At 52.9% G+C, this 17,679-nt stretch overlaps 5 protein-coding genes across 5 annotated transcripts; all 5 read right to left on the bottom strand.

The window, feature by feature from the left end:
* Positions 1-3,863: 3,863 nt before the first annotated feature.
* On the bottom strand, positions 3,864-4,805 carry PC9H_008670 (uncharacterized protein; the record flags this gene model as incomplete). The annotated part of the gene is made up of 1 exon (XM_036778178.1): positions 3,864-4,805. The coding sequence occupies one exon, from the start codon at positions 4,803-4,805 to the stop codon at positions 3,864-3,866; it is 942 nt and encodes a 313-aa protein (XP_036629606.1).
* Positions 4,806-5,320: 515 nt separating this feature from the next.
* Positions 5,321-10,326, bottom strand: PC9H_008671 (uncharacterized protein; the record flags this gene model as incomplete). The annotated part of the gene is made up of 6 exons (XM_036778179.1): positions 5,321-5,788; positions 5,840-6,190; positions 6,242-6,472; positions 6,526-9,821; positions 9,878-10,198; positions 10,263-10,326. 6 exons carry the CDS (start codon positions 10,324-10,326, stop codon positions 5,321-5,323), a joined length of 4,731 nt encoding a protein of 1,576 aa, XP_036629607.1.
* Positions 10,327-10,828: 502 nt separating this feature from the next.
* On the bottom strand, positions 10,829-11,167 carry PC9H_008672 (uncharacterized protein; the record flags this gene model as incomplete). Its single annotated transcript, XM_036778180.1, has 2 exons — positions 10,829-11,055; positions 11,116-11,167. 2 exons carry the CDS (start codon positions 11,165-11,167, stop codon positions 10,829-10,831), a joined length of 279 nt encoding a protein of 92 aa, XP_036629608.1.
* A 783-nt stretch (positions 11,168-11,950) lies between these two features.
* On the bottom strand, positions 11,951-15,166 carry PC9H_008673 (uncharacterized protein; the record flags this gene model as incomplete). The annotated part of the gene is made up of 13 exons (XM_036778181.1): positions 11,951-12,061; positions 12,113-12,324; positions 12,378-12,417; positions 12,470-12,544; positions 12,590-12,745; positions 12,799-13,488; positions 13,537-14,041; positions 14,096-14,370; positions 14,419-14,651; positions 14,712-14,740; positions 14,793-14,863; positions 14,912-15,086; positions 15,138-15,166. 13 exons carry the CDS (start codon positions 15,164-15,166, stop codon positions 11,951-11,953), a joined length of 2,601 nt encoding a protein of 866 aa, XP_036629609.1.
* A 1,343-nt stretch (positions 15,167-16,509) lies between these two features.
* PC9H_008674 (uncharacterized protein) lies at positions 16,510-17,148 on the bottom strand (the record flags this gene model as incomplete). Its single annotated transcript, XM_036778182.1, has 4 exons — positions 16,510-16,690; positions 16,752-16,813; positions 16,866-17,060; positions 17,110-17,148. The coding sequence occupies 4 exons, from the start codon at positions 17,146-17,148 to the stop codon at positions 16,510-16,512; spliced, it is 477 nt and encodes a 158-aa protein (XP_036629610.1).
* Positions 17,149-17,679: the final 531 nt, after the last annotated feature.

The following is a 17,679-nucleotide window of genomic DNA, read 5'->3' on the forward strand; positions in this document are numbered from 1 at the left end:
GCCCTCCCTGACAGCCAATTCAACTTTCTGTTCGTGGGTTAGCGACAAATTCCGCGAAGCGCGAGGGTGAGGCATTCATATGGGCGTATTCCCAAGATAGCGCTTTGGTGAAATTCGATGTAGATGCGACGACAAACATGATAGAGAACACTGGAGACAAGTCAGCTGGAGTGTTTGGCAGCCAGGAAGGGGACTTACAAGTACACAAGACCGTATCGGGTAGATACAACAATGACGTTTGGACATGCAACTAGTGATATATGTCACTGGAGACGAATTAGCTGGAAAGACTTGGATTTCTGCAAGGGACTTACAAACACACAACAGCCGTCTCTGCTCGAATACACGCCCCAGTGCCAAAGATCGTATGACGCTGGAAAGTGTACTGATCGTCTACATAAACGTGCGCCGTCAAAACGCCCATTCCGCGACGGTAGCCTCGGATGGTGATGTGTTGGGACTCTGCGTCGTGCTCGCTCTGGTGGCGCGCGTTTCTGTGTACTGTTTAAGCACTGTAAGCGTTGAGATAGCGAAAAACTGCTCACACTATGATCCAACTATCCAGGCGTTTAACTGGGTATCGAAGAATATCCGACATTAACTGCATTATAACCTTGGAAATCAACCATCTCTTCACCACCTTGATCATCCGCCGTCGAGTGGCGTGTTTTGTCGAAAGCAGTTCACGTATAATGCGAAGTTCTGTCATATCGTAGTGGAGGACGTTCCGTTAACGATCGGTGGCTGTGCAGTCGTTCCTCATCCATCACTAGCGCCAATGCACGCTCACGATGATCAAAACGAACGGCGAACCAACGATGTCTCGTGGGCCTTTCGTCTTCGGCCGCGATTCCCTATTCGATCGGCCCCTCCCCCCAACAAAGCCACCGGAAATCGTAGAGGTTGACGCTGGGGTGGACACCGAACTGATGTTGAAGTTGATGTTGGTGAGTCGCTATACTGTTGCTCCTCCTCCTTCTACCACCTCGCCGCCACTAACGACACAAACACGCCTCCTCCTTTGCGTAGACGTTGACGAAGTATAGAATCGGGAACGTTGGGGGCCTCCGCGTTCTGGTTATGGATGATACTGTAAGATGGAGGAGTTGGTCGCATCATCTGGATGAGTACCGAGGCACCCTATCTGATCAATCGTCACCGTGGTCGCATCCCCTAGTGCCCCAGTTCCCCTCGCATAACCCTGAAGACGCGCGTCGAAGCGTCGTGGTTCAGCCTCCTATGGTCGCTCCCAAATTATTGCTTCGACAAGGCGTTACCGATGTCGACCAGTACTAAGCCTTTGAGATCAGTCAACATCGGTTTGGTTCTTGCTCAAGGAAGCTGGCGACCAGGCTCGGCAACTGAGCCGCCAGCGGCGGCATCAATTTCTATTACTTTGACCCCAACAAGTCTTAAAGTAAGCAACGCAGCGCTCATTCCCCTACATTGGTTCGCCTCCGTTCCCTTGATAGTAAGTCTACATTCCTGTAACCTACTTCACATGTCTATCAGAAACATGGCGACCCGCTTGAGGGGTAACTTTATGCACCTCATGTTGCGAGCAGCGCCGCTCACTGGACACGTCGGCGAACGCACCCCATCCGCTCGATATTCAAGCAGAACTTGCTAACAACAGTGCACTGGGCCATGATGTTCGGCGACTACGAACGATCCAGGATTTTCAGGCAAGCGGCCAACCAGGGAGAGACGGAACGTGCTGACCACGGCTTCAAAGCTCTATCAACATGACCTTGTAAGGGTTGTACCGATGTGCCCAAAGACTGCCTACCGACTCAAGCACCAAGCTACGCGTCAACAGCCTGCGCATCTTCTAGTTGTACGTGAGCACGAGCAACAAACGGGAGACGAGGATGGACCCACCTAACTGAAGAAGAGAATGTGAGGTTATGGAGAGCGGAGGAGGGAGTGCGCACAAGGTACATCAGCCGTATCCGCTTGCCGTATCCGCTTTGACTCGAGGAATTGGAACACAGCAGGATGGACCGGCCCACGAAAAACCGACGTCCTTCCCAACGCTCGAACAAGTGGTTATGGTCAGACGCAAAGGCGACTGACTGAGGTCAGCTGGGACCATGACGAGAGACTCGGCGTGCGCATCAATCCACGATCGCTATGACTGTGATAAAGGACACGAAGGTGAGAACCAGAGGATGGGAATGCTCAGAGCTCACCAAGACACCGACACATCCATCACGGCACGCCACGTCCACTGGCAAACGAGATCGGGGGAAAAGCAACCAGACTACGGCGGAACCAGCTTGCCCGGTCCAATGTCGAGTCGGTTCACGTTGGCAGGACGTGTGGAACGCGTCGATGTGGCGTGGCGTACGCATCTCGGGCGTGGTTTGAACGGCGGTGAGCGCTGGCGCTGGCAGTCATGGCGTGGAAACGGGAGATCAAAAGGATGTACATGACCCGCGTGCAGAGAGCGCAGGTACCTCCGCGGGCAAGCCGGCTCGAAATGAAAGGGCCCATTTACGGACGCCGCCCGTGCCAAGGAAAGGAGCGGAGGGTCCTCCCTTTGGGCGAACGGGCAAGGAGAGATTTAATCCAACAATGGATTGATCAAGGGAAAGACGTACATGAAAGCGCAGGCTGAAAGAGACGAGATCGACGTCCGAGCGAACAGTCACAATCAGAGCCACTGGTGTGCACGCGTCCAACTTTAAAAAGAGAGCGTTCGACACATCCCCCCAGCAATACTTTCTACGCCCACATCAACTCATCCATCGATGGCAGCTTGTCTAAAGAAGAGTTGTAAGAACGAAGATGAAGCAGTACGCCGATAACATTCATCATGTGCAATGCAACTAACCTTTAGCAGCTTCTCAGCGAGATGAAGAAAGCATTGACATGCGGAATATGCGATGAAATCATGGAAGGACCCTGCATGTGTGTAGCCTTGATTGTCGCATTTACATAACGCTGACCACGATGTTTTAGGTTGCCGTGCGGGCACATTTTCTGCGAAGAATGTCTAGTGGCAAAGTTTCGCGAGAAAATCATCAACGTACTCTCCGGGATGGATATGCTCTACATTCTTGACCGGATTGGCGGCGACGCCAAAACATTTACCGCCTATACGGAGTTGAAGAAGAGCATGTATTGGGAAGAGGCAGACAAGGTCTTCTTGCAAACGTGTCCAGATTGCGGGCAAGAGGTCGGATCCTGCCCAGCACCAGTTTGGCCAATGCGCTTCATAATAGGGAGGTTGGGTTGGGAGAACCTCATCGAAAGACGTAAGGTAACCTTACCATGCTCTTTGGCCAGTCTCTTCGGTCCTTGTCACTACGAAGCTTAGCATGATTGTCGAACTGTAGCCTAGAAAATGGACGTCACTATCTATTCAAAAAAAGTAGGGACAGCAAAAAAAGAAGGAAAAAAAATACCTTCGATAGTTTCCGAACAAGGATCGATGGTAAGACCCAACGACACGCAAGGATTACTGGAATCCAGCACGATACGATGGTCTCGAAGGACTACCAGAGTCCAACAAGTAGCGAGGGATACCAGATACCAGCGCGATATTCGAATACAGGCAAGAGAGTGGCAATGAGCTGGAGCTTGAGGAACAGTGGAACAAAGGAGAGGGATGAAAAGAGAGGGTGGGAAACCAGCATGAATTGTGAGTCAGCGGATATCATGGATCAACAAGTAACAAACATTAACACACAATTCGCTCCAAATTGGGCGGTTGATGCACTTCATCTCCATACTAAGGTAGAATTTGGATAGAATGTCGTTGTACAAAGTTATGGGATACATATATCGCTGGGAATTGAACACGACAGCCTGGTCATGCTGGGGGGAGGCATAGATTCACATGATCATTATACAGGAGTTTAGGAGACTTCTATACCGTACACCCCTAAATAATATAGACATGTTGTGCTTGAACCGTGATTATTATTCACTTCAAAAATGACCAGAGATGTTTGTATCGTGGCAGAATCAGGATCCATGGCAAAGAACTGGTGATGCGACGAATCGATGTCGAAAACGAACCCTCCAAGCTTGACGAACCTATCGGTGTAGTGCATACCAGGAGGGTTCCGGTGATTCGCTGTAAAAAGGGACGGCGCGTGGGACTCGGTAAAATGCTGAGCAGTCGTGTTGTCGGCCAGGCCCCACATGGTTACTCTGCGCGGCGCACGGCCTACAGCAACCTGCGAGAGGAGGGGAGCAGGGATGTAAGCCACACTGGCGTCGGTTATGGTGACGACCTCTGGCAATTCAATGGCTATGTGACCCGTGGGACCCTCGAATTCCCAACACCTTCCAAGTTCCATATTCTCGCTGAGAGCATCCCTGGGACGACTCATGTGCAGTCGAGAAAATTCGACACCGAGCATCGTGTCTCGAACCCAGCGAAGGCCTCTCCGTAGTGGGCCTACTGAACCATGTGCGTGAGGATTGTAGGTAGCAGAAGTGAGAAGAGAGTTAACTCGAGCGCCGCCACCAAATAGAGCAAGGTTGCGAGGAGGGACGGAGGCGGGTGTAGCATTCGCGAGTAGGCGGTCAGTGATAGAAGTAAGGACAGCGAATGTGGCGTCTATGGGCATTTGGCCAGAGGAAATATGTGGTGTAAGGTATGCATCGATGATAGTTGAGGCATGGACAACGGACTGCTTCCCGAGTAAGGCTGTCAAGATGCCCAACGTGAATGCAACCACAGGACGCTTGAGCCAGGCACCTCGTCTGAGAGCAGGCGGAGAAATTGCGTACTCTGCGTTAGACGCGAAACGAAATCTATGGGAAGAGTAGGGAAAATCGTGGTGTGACATTGCGGGTAAAGTGGCGCTGACTGAAGGTGAATTTGAACGTTTAAATGTCGTAGTCGTGGTGCACGTACCTGCATGAGTGAAATGATAGGATGGACCAAGCGCATGAAAGCGAGCAGAACAAAAGAGCGGCGCCTACTGAATCCTCTGAGAATCTCCAGACCCTCGTGATCGCGTGACCTGTTGAGTTTCCAGACTCAAGGCCATCTAGTGATTGAGCGAATAGACAAAGAGAGGTCATGATGTTGGTATGAAAATGTGCTATTACAAAAGGGCTTAGGGTACGAATGTTACAGATAGAGTCTGGGTCGGATGCGAGACGAGGGACACTTGTGCAGAGGCAATCACGGTTCCAGCCGGTGTCGTATATATGATACGTAGATTAGTGCGGGTCTTAGTATACTGGTGTGATCAAACATCAAGGGGTCGATCATGTCTCGTACGAATATGTGCATATCGAGCCGCGAGACTAAGGAGCGGGCGGGTGAGCGTCTGTTTGTGCACTCAAGTACAAATACTCACGTTTCAATTTCTCTAGAAAAAGAGAGGTCCATGGATGTTTGGACCTTCAGGCGCTGTCTTTCCATTGGATGGAGGCTTTGAAGAAAAGCTGAGCCGTAGAAGTTCTCTGGAAGCCCAAGAGGTGGCTCTGCCTTGTGTTTTTCGATACGTGATGACGGCAGTCTTACTCGTGGCCATTCGCCGGGTGTCGGGTTGCCGGTCATCATGTATCGTGTAGAGAGGTGAAGTAGATCGAATGTCCGGAACCAATGGGTTACTTCTGGGTCTGAAGAGCGCCAAGGTAGATTGGTTATTGAATACCCATCGATAGTCTTCCCAATCCCGATTGATGTGCTAGCATCGGCGTCCGTCTCATCTCCACTCATGGCATAATAGGGTAGCCTACCCAACAAATCGAGAAAACGATGCAGGGTGGGATCTTGTCGAGAGTAGTTCCTACACGCCTTGACGCGACGCTCTCGTAGCTGAAAGCAAAGGGTCAGTCTTTCACAGCGAAGGAATATCAGAGCACTAACTGCGCGCCGCCTGTTTTCGCGACTCTTGGCTTTGGCAGCTTCGGGCGTCGGAAGCTTTGCCGCGCGTTGCTTGAGTTGGTACAGATGCTGCTTGAAATGGTGTTCGATCTTTGCAGGGTCCTTACAAGTGTACTGGGGTTGTTCCATGAAGTCTTGCACGAACACCTCGATGAGGCGTTTGTTCCAAGCAGTAGTTATGCCCTTCTGAGGGCGAGCGTCCATTGCGAAATTGGCGACTGTGGGACGAATCGGGCCATACGGCTTGAGCGTGAAGCTGCGAATCATGTCCTCAGTGGCTATTTTCAGACTACGCTCCATTAAGGTACGATCGCAGTGGATTCTGATTTCGGACTAACGATTGTATGAGCTACGACAGCAATGTAGTGAGATTAAGACAACAACCTTCAATACAAGACCTTTTGGGTCAAGATGTCGGACATTGTAAGTGCGCTGAGGAGGTCCGGAAGCTTCGTCTGAGTCAGACATTCCGTCGTCGGTATTGGGAGGAGCACAGTGGACACAGTGTTTCCGACGTCGACGGTGATGCTTGCCATGCTTCTGACGTTCCTCTTCGCCGGGATAGGGACGTTGACTCTTGTCACGCTTGGGATGTTTCCCGTTGTTAGGATAAGGCTGTCAACAAAATGAGAAGTTGGTCCAATATTAATCTGGAGACTTATTAATACCTTTTCATTGCCACCGTCACTCTCAGTGTCGCCATGCATGGAAGTCGCGTGGGCATTATCCTCAGAGAAGGAGCCTGGGGTAGGATGGTGTCCCCAGAAGCCCCGATCAAATCCATTGTCGAAAGGCGACTGATCGCTGTGAGAAGTGTGTTCACGACTCTGAGCTCTGGACGTCCCCCAAGGTGCTAGGGACGGTTCGGGGTGACTACGATGATCCCAAGGTGACGGACTTCGGGCGTTCTGAAAGCCGGCTGGTCCATGTGCAGAAGGCTCTGGGCTACGATGGTCCCAAGGTGACGGACTACGGGCGTTCTGAAAGCCGGCTGGTCCATGTGCAGAAGGCTTTGGGCTACGATGGTCCCAAGGTGACGGACTACGGGCGTTCTGAAAGCCGGCTGGTCCATGTGCAGAAGGCTTTGGGCTACGATGGTCCCAAGGTGACGGACTACGGGCGTTCTGAAAGCCAGCTGGTCCATGTGCAGAAGGCTCTGGGCTACGATGGTCCCAAGGTGACGGACTTCGGGCGTTCTGAAAGCCGGCTGGTCCATGTGCAGAAGGCTTTGGGCTACGATGGTCCCAAGGTGACGGACTACGGGCGTTCTGAAAGCCGGCTGGTCCATGTGCAGAAGGCTTTGGGCTACGATGGTCCCAAGGTGACGGACTACGGGCGTTCTGAAAGCCGGCTGGTCCATGTGCAGAAGGCTTTGGGCTACGATGGTCCCAAGGTGACGGACTACGGGCGTTCTGAAAGCCGGCTGGTCCATGTGCAGAAGGCTCTGGGCTACGATGGTCCCAAGGTGATGGAATTCGGGAAGTGTTGCGACGGGTTGTAGATATCGTAGATATTTGATAGCTGTGACATTCGGAAGGACTGTTGAGGAAGAGGGGCGTAGAAGCTCGATTTAGTGCAGACGGCGTAGGCTCAGGGTTGTTGTAACGGTGTCCAATTGCTCCACCTCCATCATTCCCGATGGTACCGACACTCCTGTCTCTCCCGAGGACAGAAGATGTTTCAATGCGTGGGGGTACATCATTTCTCCAAAGAAGAACCCTTGCGTGACTTTGTTCAACGAGGATTGGACGACTAGGTGACCTGTCGAAGTTAGGAGCAGGAGGGTTATTCATGTCGTCATTTTGCTCCTGGGGGTTAGTGTATAGCTGAGAACGGCGGCGGACGGAGGAACTGATGGAGGAGTGAGCCTGGATCGCGAGCGGTTTAGTCACACCGAATCCGAGGGAGCCAACTTCACTGACAGTGTCCCGTTCGTCGTCAGCAAATGATTCCAGCCCATTGTCCTGTCCGTACCCCATAAGCATGTCGATGGTAGGCATAGCCTGCGACTGGGCTTGCCATTCTATTTCGCTGTTGTTGACCCGCGCGGGGTGATCATAATATGGGGACACTAGCTCGCCTACGTCGCCCTTGTCATCCTCCCCATGACTATCATCACGCCACTCCCCGTGGACGGGGTCATGGTTGGAAGGTGGCTTGTCATCGCCCTCCACACTCTCGCTGCCCCACGATTTCTTGCTGTCGTCAGCAGCACCGTCGCTGAGCATGCGATCCTCCTCCTCGGAGCTCCCTTCGTCGTTCTTCTCCTCGTTCCACCGATCCCCCGCCGCAACACTGGCAGTGCTGGACATTGGGTCGTCCTGATCCATCTCCTTCTCCACCTTCACCGCTTCCTCGCCCTCACTGCCACTGGCGATGCTGGACATTGGGGGGTCTTGCTCCTCATGGGTTCCCTGCTCCGCTTCTTCCACCGTCGTAACGGCGTCGTGATCCTCCTCGGCGATGATAGCAGCAATGGTGGACATTGGATCGTCCTGTCCCACTTGCTCTCCCTCCTCCACCTCCGCAACGCCACCGTCTCCGAGCACGGGATCGCCCTGCCGCGCGATCCTCTCGCGATCCTCCTCGTTCCACCCATCCTCGGCGACTACAACTACAGCAGCGATGGTAGACATTGGGTCGTCCTGATCCATCACTTGTTCCACCTTCACCTCTTCCTCGCCCTCACTGCCACTGTCACCACGCCACTCCTGATTGATGGGATCGTTGGCCGAGGAAGGGTTGTGATCGCCCTCCACACTCTCGCTGCCCCACGATTTCTTGCTGTCGTCAGCAGCATCGTCGCCAAGCATGCGATCCTCCTCCTCGGAGCTCCCTTCGTCGCTCTCCTCGTTCCACCGATCCCCCGCCGCAACACTGGCAGTGCTGGACATTGGGTCGTCCTGATCCATCTCCTGTTCCACCTTCACCTCTTCCTCGCCCTCACTGCCACTGTCATCACGCCACTCCCTGTGGACGGGGTCATGGTTGGAAGGTGGCTTGTTATCGCCCTCCACACTCTCGCTGCCCCACGATTTCCTGCTGTCGTCAGCAGCATCGTCGCCAAGCATGCGATCCTCCTCCTCGGAGCTCCCTTCGTCGCTCTCCTCGTTCCACCGATCCCCCGCCGCAACACTGGCAGTGCTGGACATTGGGTCGTCCTGATCCATCTCCTGTTCCACCTTCACCTCTTCCTCGCCCTCACTGCCACTGTCATCACGCCACTCCCTGTGGACGGGGTCATGGTTGGAAGGTGGCTTGTTATCGCCCTCCACACTCTCGCTGCCCCACGATTTCCTGCTGTCGTCAGCAGCACCGTCGCCAAGCATGCGATCCTCCTCCTCGGAGCTCCCTTCGTCGCTCTCCTCGTTCCACCCATCCTCGGCGACTACGGCAGCGATGGTAGACAATGGGTCGTCCTGATCCATCTCCTGTTCCACCTTCACCTCTTCCTCGCCCTCACTGCCACTGTCACTGCGCCACTCCTGATTGATGGGATCGTTGACCGAGGAAGGGTTGTGATCACCCTCCACACTCTCGCTGCCCCACGATTTCCTGCTGTCGTCAACAGCACCGTCGCTGCCACTGTCACTGCGCCACTCCTGATTGATGGGATCGTTGACTGAGGCAGAGTCGTGATCGCCCTCATTACTCTCGCCGTCCCACCCCGTCTGGTAAGTTACTAGACAGTCGCCGGGCGTTGGGTCGTCCTCCTCTGAGCTCCTGCCGCTAGTTTCCTCCTTCCACTCATCCCTTACCATGGCCGTATCGTTTCCCTCAATGCTGTACGGCTTCCGGGAGGCTGAACCAACAACTACTGTCACCCTCGTTGGCGTTGGATCTTTAGTAACTCTACCGTTGGAAGTATTCCGCGCGTGTCCGATGTGTTGAGATTCCAGCACAAACTTGTCAGAGGCATCCGGCGTGCTGCTTTTGAGATACGACGACGGTGGTACCCCTTCATCTGTAAACGTGATCATGATGAAGTTTTCTCCAAAAGAAGGTATTGACAAAAATTACCTCGCGATAACAGATTTGGGCTCAATACCAAGTCGTCTCTTGGGGTCATGCCTTCAGCTACTGGTGTCGTTGATACTGCCGCTAAAAGGCAGGTGGGTGACATCTCAGGGAAGGTATGATGAACGTGCTGGTTATCCCGAAGAGCCAGCGGAGTGCCTATCGCAGTAACGTCTGAGCCGGCTTCATTGGCGGATACAAAGGTGTGTCTGTCATTCATGGCGGGATTGCGAATGAGGTCGCCATGAAGAGCGTGAGAATTGAACGGGGCCAAAGCAGGATGGGGAAGAAGAGGAGCAAATCGCGATGGCGGAACAAGGGATCCTTTGAAGAGGTTCAAATTCTAGGTTAGGCACACGAAAGTATGGCTGAGAAAGACACATAATACCGGAGTCCCAGTCGTCGACTGCCATGTCACTTCCAACCTCCTGGTCTTCATCGCCACTTGACATAGAGACATCATGACCTCCATCGACATCGACCTCTCCTTTACCGGACGATTTACCAGACGATTTCGCAGGCAAAGAGCGGATGGATCTTCGTAAGTTGGGCCTCACTTTTGAGGTTGAGCTGCAACGTGAATGCGCTGGCTTGGGGCGGGATCGGCGGCACGAAACCATGGGGAATGACACAGAAAGGATTGCAGAAGGGAGAGCAAGTTCGAGCCACGGAGATTGGCACAAAGGGCACCTCGTGCACGTGGCTGAGAAAATGGGTGTCAAAGCATTGCAAACTGGGGCAGGCGAGCCACTGGGGAGATGAGCACCGTAGTAATGAGAACATAGAAGTCCCGCCGATTCGAGAGGTAAACACATCCGGGCGATAAATTGTCGCACGTCGCGGCGCGTCGTCAAGCAATATAAATGGACATGTCGTGTTACAAGGGAGGGAGAGTACGGAACAAAACGTTTAGGCCGCTACACTAGTAAAACAAAGGGAAGTCGATTGGCCATCTCAAGGCGTGGACCCCGATCCGGCCTTCGCGGATTTGAGGTTTCTCAAGGATGGAACGCGTGCCGCGCCGGTGATAGCTGTCTTCTTCCCAGCTCTCTGCCGCGCCGCAGTCGCCTCTTGTGGGAGCGTTGAGGAAACCTCCTTGGTCACAATGCTCGAAGAGGGTACTGGAGGGGGGTCGCCCCCACACCTTACACAGTATCTGGTCGACTCGCTGGTCCCAACATCTGGGGAATCGACAGTTGTCAGGAAATGCAGTCAGAACGTCAATAGGACCGCACACTTACTGAGGTTTACACCAGCAAGACAAATGTCACTGTTTTGAAAGATCAAAGACATGTCGTGTATGGCAGTGAGGGAACACTGACGAAGGTCCTTGAACATGAACGGTGTCGCCGCTACTGGGGAATCAAGGCAATGTCGGATGAATAGCGTCGAGGCAAGGCGAGAAGGGACAACGACACCCCCGAGTCCAGCCGGCTGCGAGGGTTACCTGAACCCAGCGCAACTATTGCGTCGCCAGAGGACCTCCAGGGTCCAGCTAGCTGCGAGGGTTGCCAGAACCCATCCCGATGTCGCTGCGACCGAGGCAATGGTTGAGGTGAAGTCGGGATGAGTGGCGGCTTCAAGCGCCCATTTCCTCATCAACCAGTGTGACGAACCACGTGTCTTTCTCGGTCTCGTGCCTCCTTGTGCTCCTTGGTTCAACGCGCCTTGAACGCGATCGAGTGTACAATGGTTCATACACCAATACGTAGAATAGGTCGTCCTCGCGGCGTGCCTACAGACATCCAGCGGTTCGTGCAATGGTTCATGCAATGGTTCGTGCAAGGGCTCACTCGCTGATCACCCACTTAAACTTGCATGGCGCGTAATCCTTCCCTCCTACATATATCCATGGTCAGATGAGTGCGCTGGTAAACCCCGAACGTCGAAGGAAGTGCTGGGAGGCGTTCAAGTAGAAAGAGTTGCAGCAAGAGAAGAGGTAGGGGCGGTCTGTCTATCCATGCAAGAGATGTGGCAACAGTAGAGATAGGGGCACTGCCTAGATGGCAGTCAGAACACCCTGGTGAATTACAGATCCGACATGTAGGTACAAAAGCCTGTAAGCAAGACCTCTTATCACACTCCGCCGCTTGGCTTCTCCCGCGAAGGAAAGTCTTGAACGTATTGCTCTCTTAGCATATCTGCTGGCACCAAAATTTGCAGGTAGTTCATAGCGAATAGCCAAGTCTGCGACACCGTTTAGTGGAGACCAAGTGATGTACGCCATCCAAGACTTACCACGCACGGGCCGTTTACATGTGCTTGCAACTCTGCGGTCACCAGCACGATAGTCCCAGGCCTCAACGCATCGTACTGCTCCCAGGGTCGTACGAGCCGTCTCTTCGCGTCGTATATTGGCAGTTGAACCAGCATTCTCTCGCCATCATCAAAGTCTTCGCTTTTGAAGTCGGGCAACAACGACCGTTCGTATCCGGTGTATACTGTCGCCGCTGCATTCGCTCGCTTCGTAACTCAAGTCAAGGTACAGAGGCATGATACTCACAGTTTGAAGGTGAAGCAGGCGGTGCAAAGAAAGGTAGTTCCTGAATCCCGTAGACTGTGAGGACGGCGTTTTGGAATACACCTGCGTCGTACCTCATATTTGCTAGGCATCCTGACGTGCAATAGGTCTGTATTGGTCCCAGGGAAGGGATATCGGCCAGTCTGACTCTGCAACGTATCAGGACAGAGTTTATCTCGGACAGGGCCACGCACGGGGATGAGACCTGAGCTCCGGCAAAGCGATTGTACCAGGCCCTCGAGAGTTTGAATCTGGTGTGAATACATGGTATTCAAGAATGGAGCTTCGTCGCCTGGAGGTCCCAGGACGAGCATGTCCTTGATTTTTTTCCCCTTTCGCACGGGGAGCCGCTATTCGTAGACGACGATCAGCCTGAGCGTGACTTTTGTTCATGACCACTTACGGTCATATCATCCCCCCGGGCGCTATGTTTAGAACCCATTGCTGCGGGTAGGATCCGCCCAACGTAGTTAGCGCGCCACGATGTTCCAATCGGATTCACGTATATGCAACTGGCCCTCAAATTTGGGTCCTTTCTGTCAAAGTGAAGGCCCGGCTCTGCATAAGCCACCAGTCGCATCAAGGGGATATGCGACAAAAGATGTTCGGCCTTCACGAGGAGCTGCTCCAGAGTACCGGTGGGGAGGCTCATTGGTGGAGAAGGATCGACAATGGAGTTGTAGAAACCGCAGTCGACGTTGCGACATTCACCCAGTAAGGACAGAATCCACGCCATCGGCCGGGCGAACATATTTTTTTCACAACGACATGGATCCTGTTTCAAATCTAACCCTCCCCAAGTCACCACATCGACGCCGATACCGGATGCCGTCGATCGAGGTTTCCTGGAACAATAAACGCCGCAGCATTCTCCTAAGATGTCGCCATCGAGACTTCTGCGCAAGGAGGTGGTCCGTGGAATCGAGAATGATTGTCTGCCTGCTCCTATGATGCCTGCTTCCGACCAGGGCGTGTAGAAGCTATAAATGGAAGAGTTGGTTAAGAAAGTCATAGACGAAGTACGTCGCGAGTGAAGCGGCACATTCAGAGAGCTGCGACCCCAGCTCTCGTACAGTTGTATATAAACCGCGTCCTAGCCGAAGGTTTAGCGTTGCGAGCAGGCAAAAGACACTATCCGTACGTTTTGATGTTTGAAGACCCATCCTTTCTCGCAACCGTCTCCCCCCTCAATTCGCGTCTCGAGATCGTAACCGAATAGCAAGATGAGCGCGTGTACCTCGCGGAAGGAAGCCAAGGGTACGGCGATATCCAGACGATCGACTGTTAGCGCTTGCCCGAAAAGAATGTTGAAGGGCACGTCTCCGAATATCAACCCTTTGGCGTCCGACAAGGCTTGGAAGAGACGTGGCAGGGCCTCCGTAGGCCAGAACTTCGAAAGCCCGGAAACCACCTGACGGTGCAGCAGTTGATGGACAGCACGCCGCAATAAACCCTTCCCTTTGATAGCAGCCATCCAAGTTGCCATCGGCGCCTCGGCCAACACCTTTTCCCAGAGCTCGATGGGCAAGCGAGAATCGCCCTTGTGGTCAGTTGCGCTTGTCACAGAAGGAATGCGTACGTGGACGCAAGGAGTCACTGGTGCTTCGACAGGAAATGAGCTGTTTATTGTTATCTTCGACATCGCCCTGCAACATCGTCAAACCAAAAATTCGTTCTTCATAGCTGTGCCAGTCACTTACCTCGTGAAAGCCAGCAAAAATTCGACCTGCATGTCATGGTTCATGTCCAGTAATCCGCCTTCCTCTTTTTGAGCCACCACAAGCATATTGTCGTACCATGCTTCGGAAGGAGGAAGATACTGCATCACGGCCGTGTTGAGAGCCCCGTTGCGCTCATGTGGTCGGCGAAAGATACATGTATACATGGTCTTGTGAGCACACGCCTTCGAAGCCACTGCATCGACCGCGACAACTATACGATTCTCTGTTGCATCGTGGACAACGCCGTACCATTTCTGACATTGCCTCTTAGCCGATGTTCATTTTACGCAATATGGTCATACCTGAGGCCGAACCCAATCCTCCGTTGCCAGACAATCAACGTTGTGCGTTTCGGATGTCGGTCGCTGTGTCTCAACGTCGACTATACGCGGTTCTCGACAGGCCACAGAGAACCACAGACATCTGACGACACGACGAGAGGCAGGCACGACGATGCTCGAAGTGGGTACTGGATGGGGGTCACACGAACCCCCGCATCGTTCACAGTGTCTGATAATGTCACTCGACGTGACATCTAGGAAGTGGATGGGTGTCAGAAAACGCAGCTTGAACGTATGTAGGACCGCACACTTACTGAGGTTTACACCAGCGAGACAAATGTCACTGTTTTGAAAGATCAAAGACACGTCGTGTATGGCAGTGAGGGAACACTTACGAAGGTCCTTGAACATGAACGGAATATACCTTATTGCTAAAGAAAGGGAAGTACACTTCGATGTGCTCTCTCTGTGGATCGTCAGCACGTAGATTAGGCCGAGGAGCATGACGAAATACCTCGTGAGCTAAGAGGGTGCCAACATCCCAAATACGTTTCTCGCCAGAATCTGCTACGAAATGAATGGTGACGGACGAGCTTGCGGAAAGCAGTTTCCCCGAAAATGCGATATGAGTGAGCAACAAAGACTCAAATTCTATGTCGTATACAAGATCGCCAGGGCACACTCTGGCCCTAGTTACGTTTAGAACAGCCCGGGGCATGGGAGAAGAGGAAGAAACTCACCAAATCGAGTTTCTAACGAAGGAAGCCATTCGAGAAGTTGAGGGAACAGAAACAAAGGACAAAGAGGGACGCGCTTTATACATGAGCAATTCGGGCCACGTGAGCAAACATGAGGCAGACGAATGCGACTCTAGCAGTAAAGTTCGGTATGGACTGCCGAACACGCCCGCGCAGCTACGCAAAGAATAAAAATGACTGGATTCTCTGTCGAAGTGAGGTCCGGTGGGTTTTGCCGAACGAGATCCTAGGAGAGCGGGCACCCGACGAGTAACAGAGACCAGGTGTCAGCGAGGGCTCGTTCGTCGAGGCTTCAAAGTCTCCGTGGCGAAACGACACATATGTGCAACGTAGTGGAGGTCATTTCGATATGAACGGCGTCGAGACGATAAGAGCATGTGGCAAGGGTTACTAGAACCCACGGTTCCAACGCCCGAGGCGTCTGGCTAACTGATAGGGTAACTAAAGACTACTCCGGTGTCGCCGCTACTGGGGAATCAAGGCAATGTCGGATGAATAGCGTCGAGGCAAGGCGAGAAGGGACAACGACACCCCCGAGTCCAGCCGGCTGCGAGGGTTACCTGAACCCAGCGCAACTATTGCGTCGCCAGAGGACCTCCAGGGTCCAGCTAGCTGCGAGGGTTGCCAGAACCCATCCCGATGTCGCTGCGACCGAGGCAATGGTTGAGGTGAAGTCGGGATGAGTGGCGGCTTCAAGCGCCCATTTCCTCATCAACCAGTGTGACGAACCACGTGTCTTTCTCGGTCTCGTGCCTCCTTGTGCTCCTTGGTTCAACGCGCCTTGAACGCGATCGAGTGTACAATGGTTCATACACCAATACGTAGAATAGGTCGTCCTCGCGGCGTGCCTACAGACATCCAGCGGTTCGTGCAATGGTTCATACAATGGTTCGTGCAACCTTTGGCATGTGCGTACGCACATCCGGTGGTTCGTACAATGGTTCGTACAGACGGATATCCAGTGGCTTGTGCAAGGGTTCGTACTCCGATGTACAGTTGTACCCTCCGCGTGTGCGTACAGACCGCCAGTGGTTCGTACATTGGTTCGTACATGCAGACATCCAGTGGTTCGTGCAAGGGCTCGTGCAGCGTTTGTGGTTCGTACATTGGTTCGTACAGGCAGACATCCAGTGGTTCGTGCAAGGGCTCGTGCAGCGTTTCGTGCGGCTGTTTGTACATTTACAAAGGTGTCGGGTGTGGCGAGCTTGACATACGAAGATTCCAATTAATTCGACATAAAATGCTCCTAGAATGCCTCCTAAGGAGATATCTGATACTTACAAACTACAAGTCCAAGAACAGACCATCGAACAATAGTGGATCTAATTCCTCCACACACATTTGAGCGGCAGAGTTACAGGGCTCGACTTCTCCATTGAACCATTCCACTAAATCCTTCGCGAAGTAATCCTCTGGAGGATGCTGAACGTGCTCGGCAAGTCGGACAAGGGTGTTGGAAAAGTAGGGGAACAAGGTCGTCTTCATACAGGTTCTCCTCTAGAAGGTCCCTTAGTGCTTGAGCCTCCTCAATAGTGCTAGGGACAGATGGAACATCGGGGAGGAGAAACTCGTAGCGGCTTGTTTCCAATTCCGTACGCATCCTGCTTCGGAATGCGATATTGAGGCACAAAGAGCAATATGTATGGCCACAGGGCAATCTATAGGAACGTTCATGGGGGGCACAGCGATGAGAGAAGTATTTATACTCACACAACAGGCAACTTCATCGGTCCAAGACAGATCCGGCACATCACCCTTTCCGAGAGTCTCGAGCTCATCTGCACCTTCTAATGAGACGTGAAGGACGGATACATCGACGGAAGGGCTTACCGTATCCCTGATAGTCTCGAGCCTTGCGACTTGCTCTTTGAGCCGAAGGACCTCCCCGTCGCCACCGTTTACGAGCTGACGCCAACAGTGAACAACGGTCAAACAATCAATCTACGGTACTCACGCTCTTTTGCGCTTGCCCAGCAGAGGCTCCTTGCGCCATACTGTCGAGCTGAAGGGCCGGAGGCTTCGCGGTGATGGAGGTTGGAGTTTGACAAAAGCAGGAGGCTCCATGTGCTGATCGTTGTCCAACTGTCGCAAAGTTGATGTCCAGAGCCCTCCTCCTCCGAGTCGGTCTCGTTTGAAATATCAGCTTTGCGAGGCCGACGACGGATACGAGTTCGGGCAGGAGACAGTGTCCCTACTAAGGAGAAATTTGTGACCACTTCCTCTTCTTGCGCATCGGGCCTGCCAGTCGATGATGCAAGAGGTCGCTGGTACGGATGGAAAGCTAGAGGGTGCATTAGTGAATGTTTGACCATGGTCTCCAACATCCGTGCCAATTAAGATCTTTAATGGAGAGCAGCACAAAGAGTGGATTTAGCCGCGACCTTGAAAATATTATCACGAACACGTGGTTTCTGGGATGGACGCAAGTGAGCAACAAGTGGATGGAATGAATGGAACATATAGAGCAACATCTGCTACTTGAACGAGAGGAAGAGACAGGAAACCACTGCTCCTACTGCTGCTA

This window comes from Pleurotus ostreatus (genome assembly GCF_014466165.1).
Source record: "Pleurotus ostreatus strain PC9 chromosome Unknown scaffold_6, whole genome shotgun sequence".
Taxonomy (NCBI): Eukaryota; Fungi; Basidiomycota; class Agaricomycetes; order Agaricales; family Pleurotaceae; genus Pleurotus; species Pleurotus ostreatus.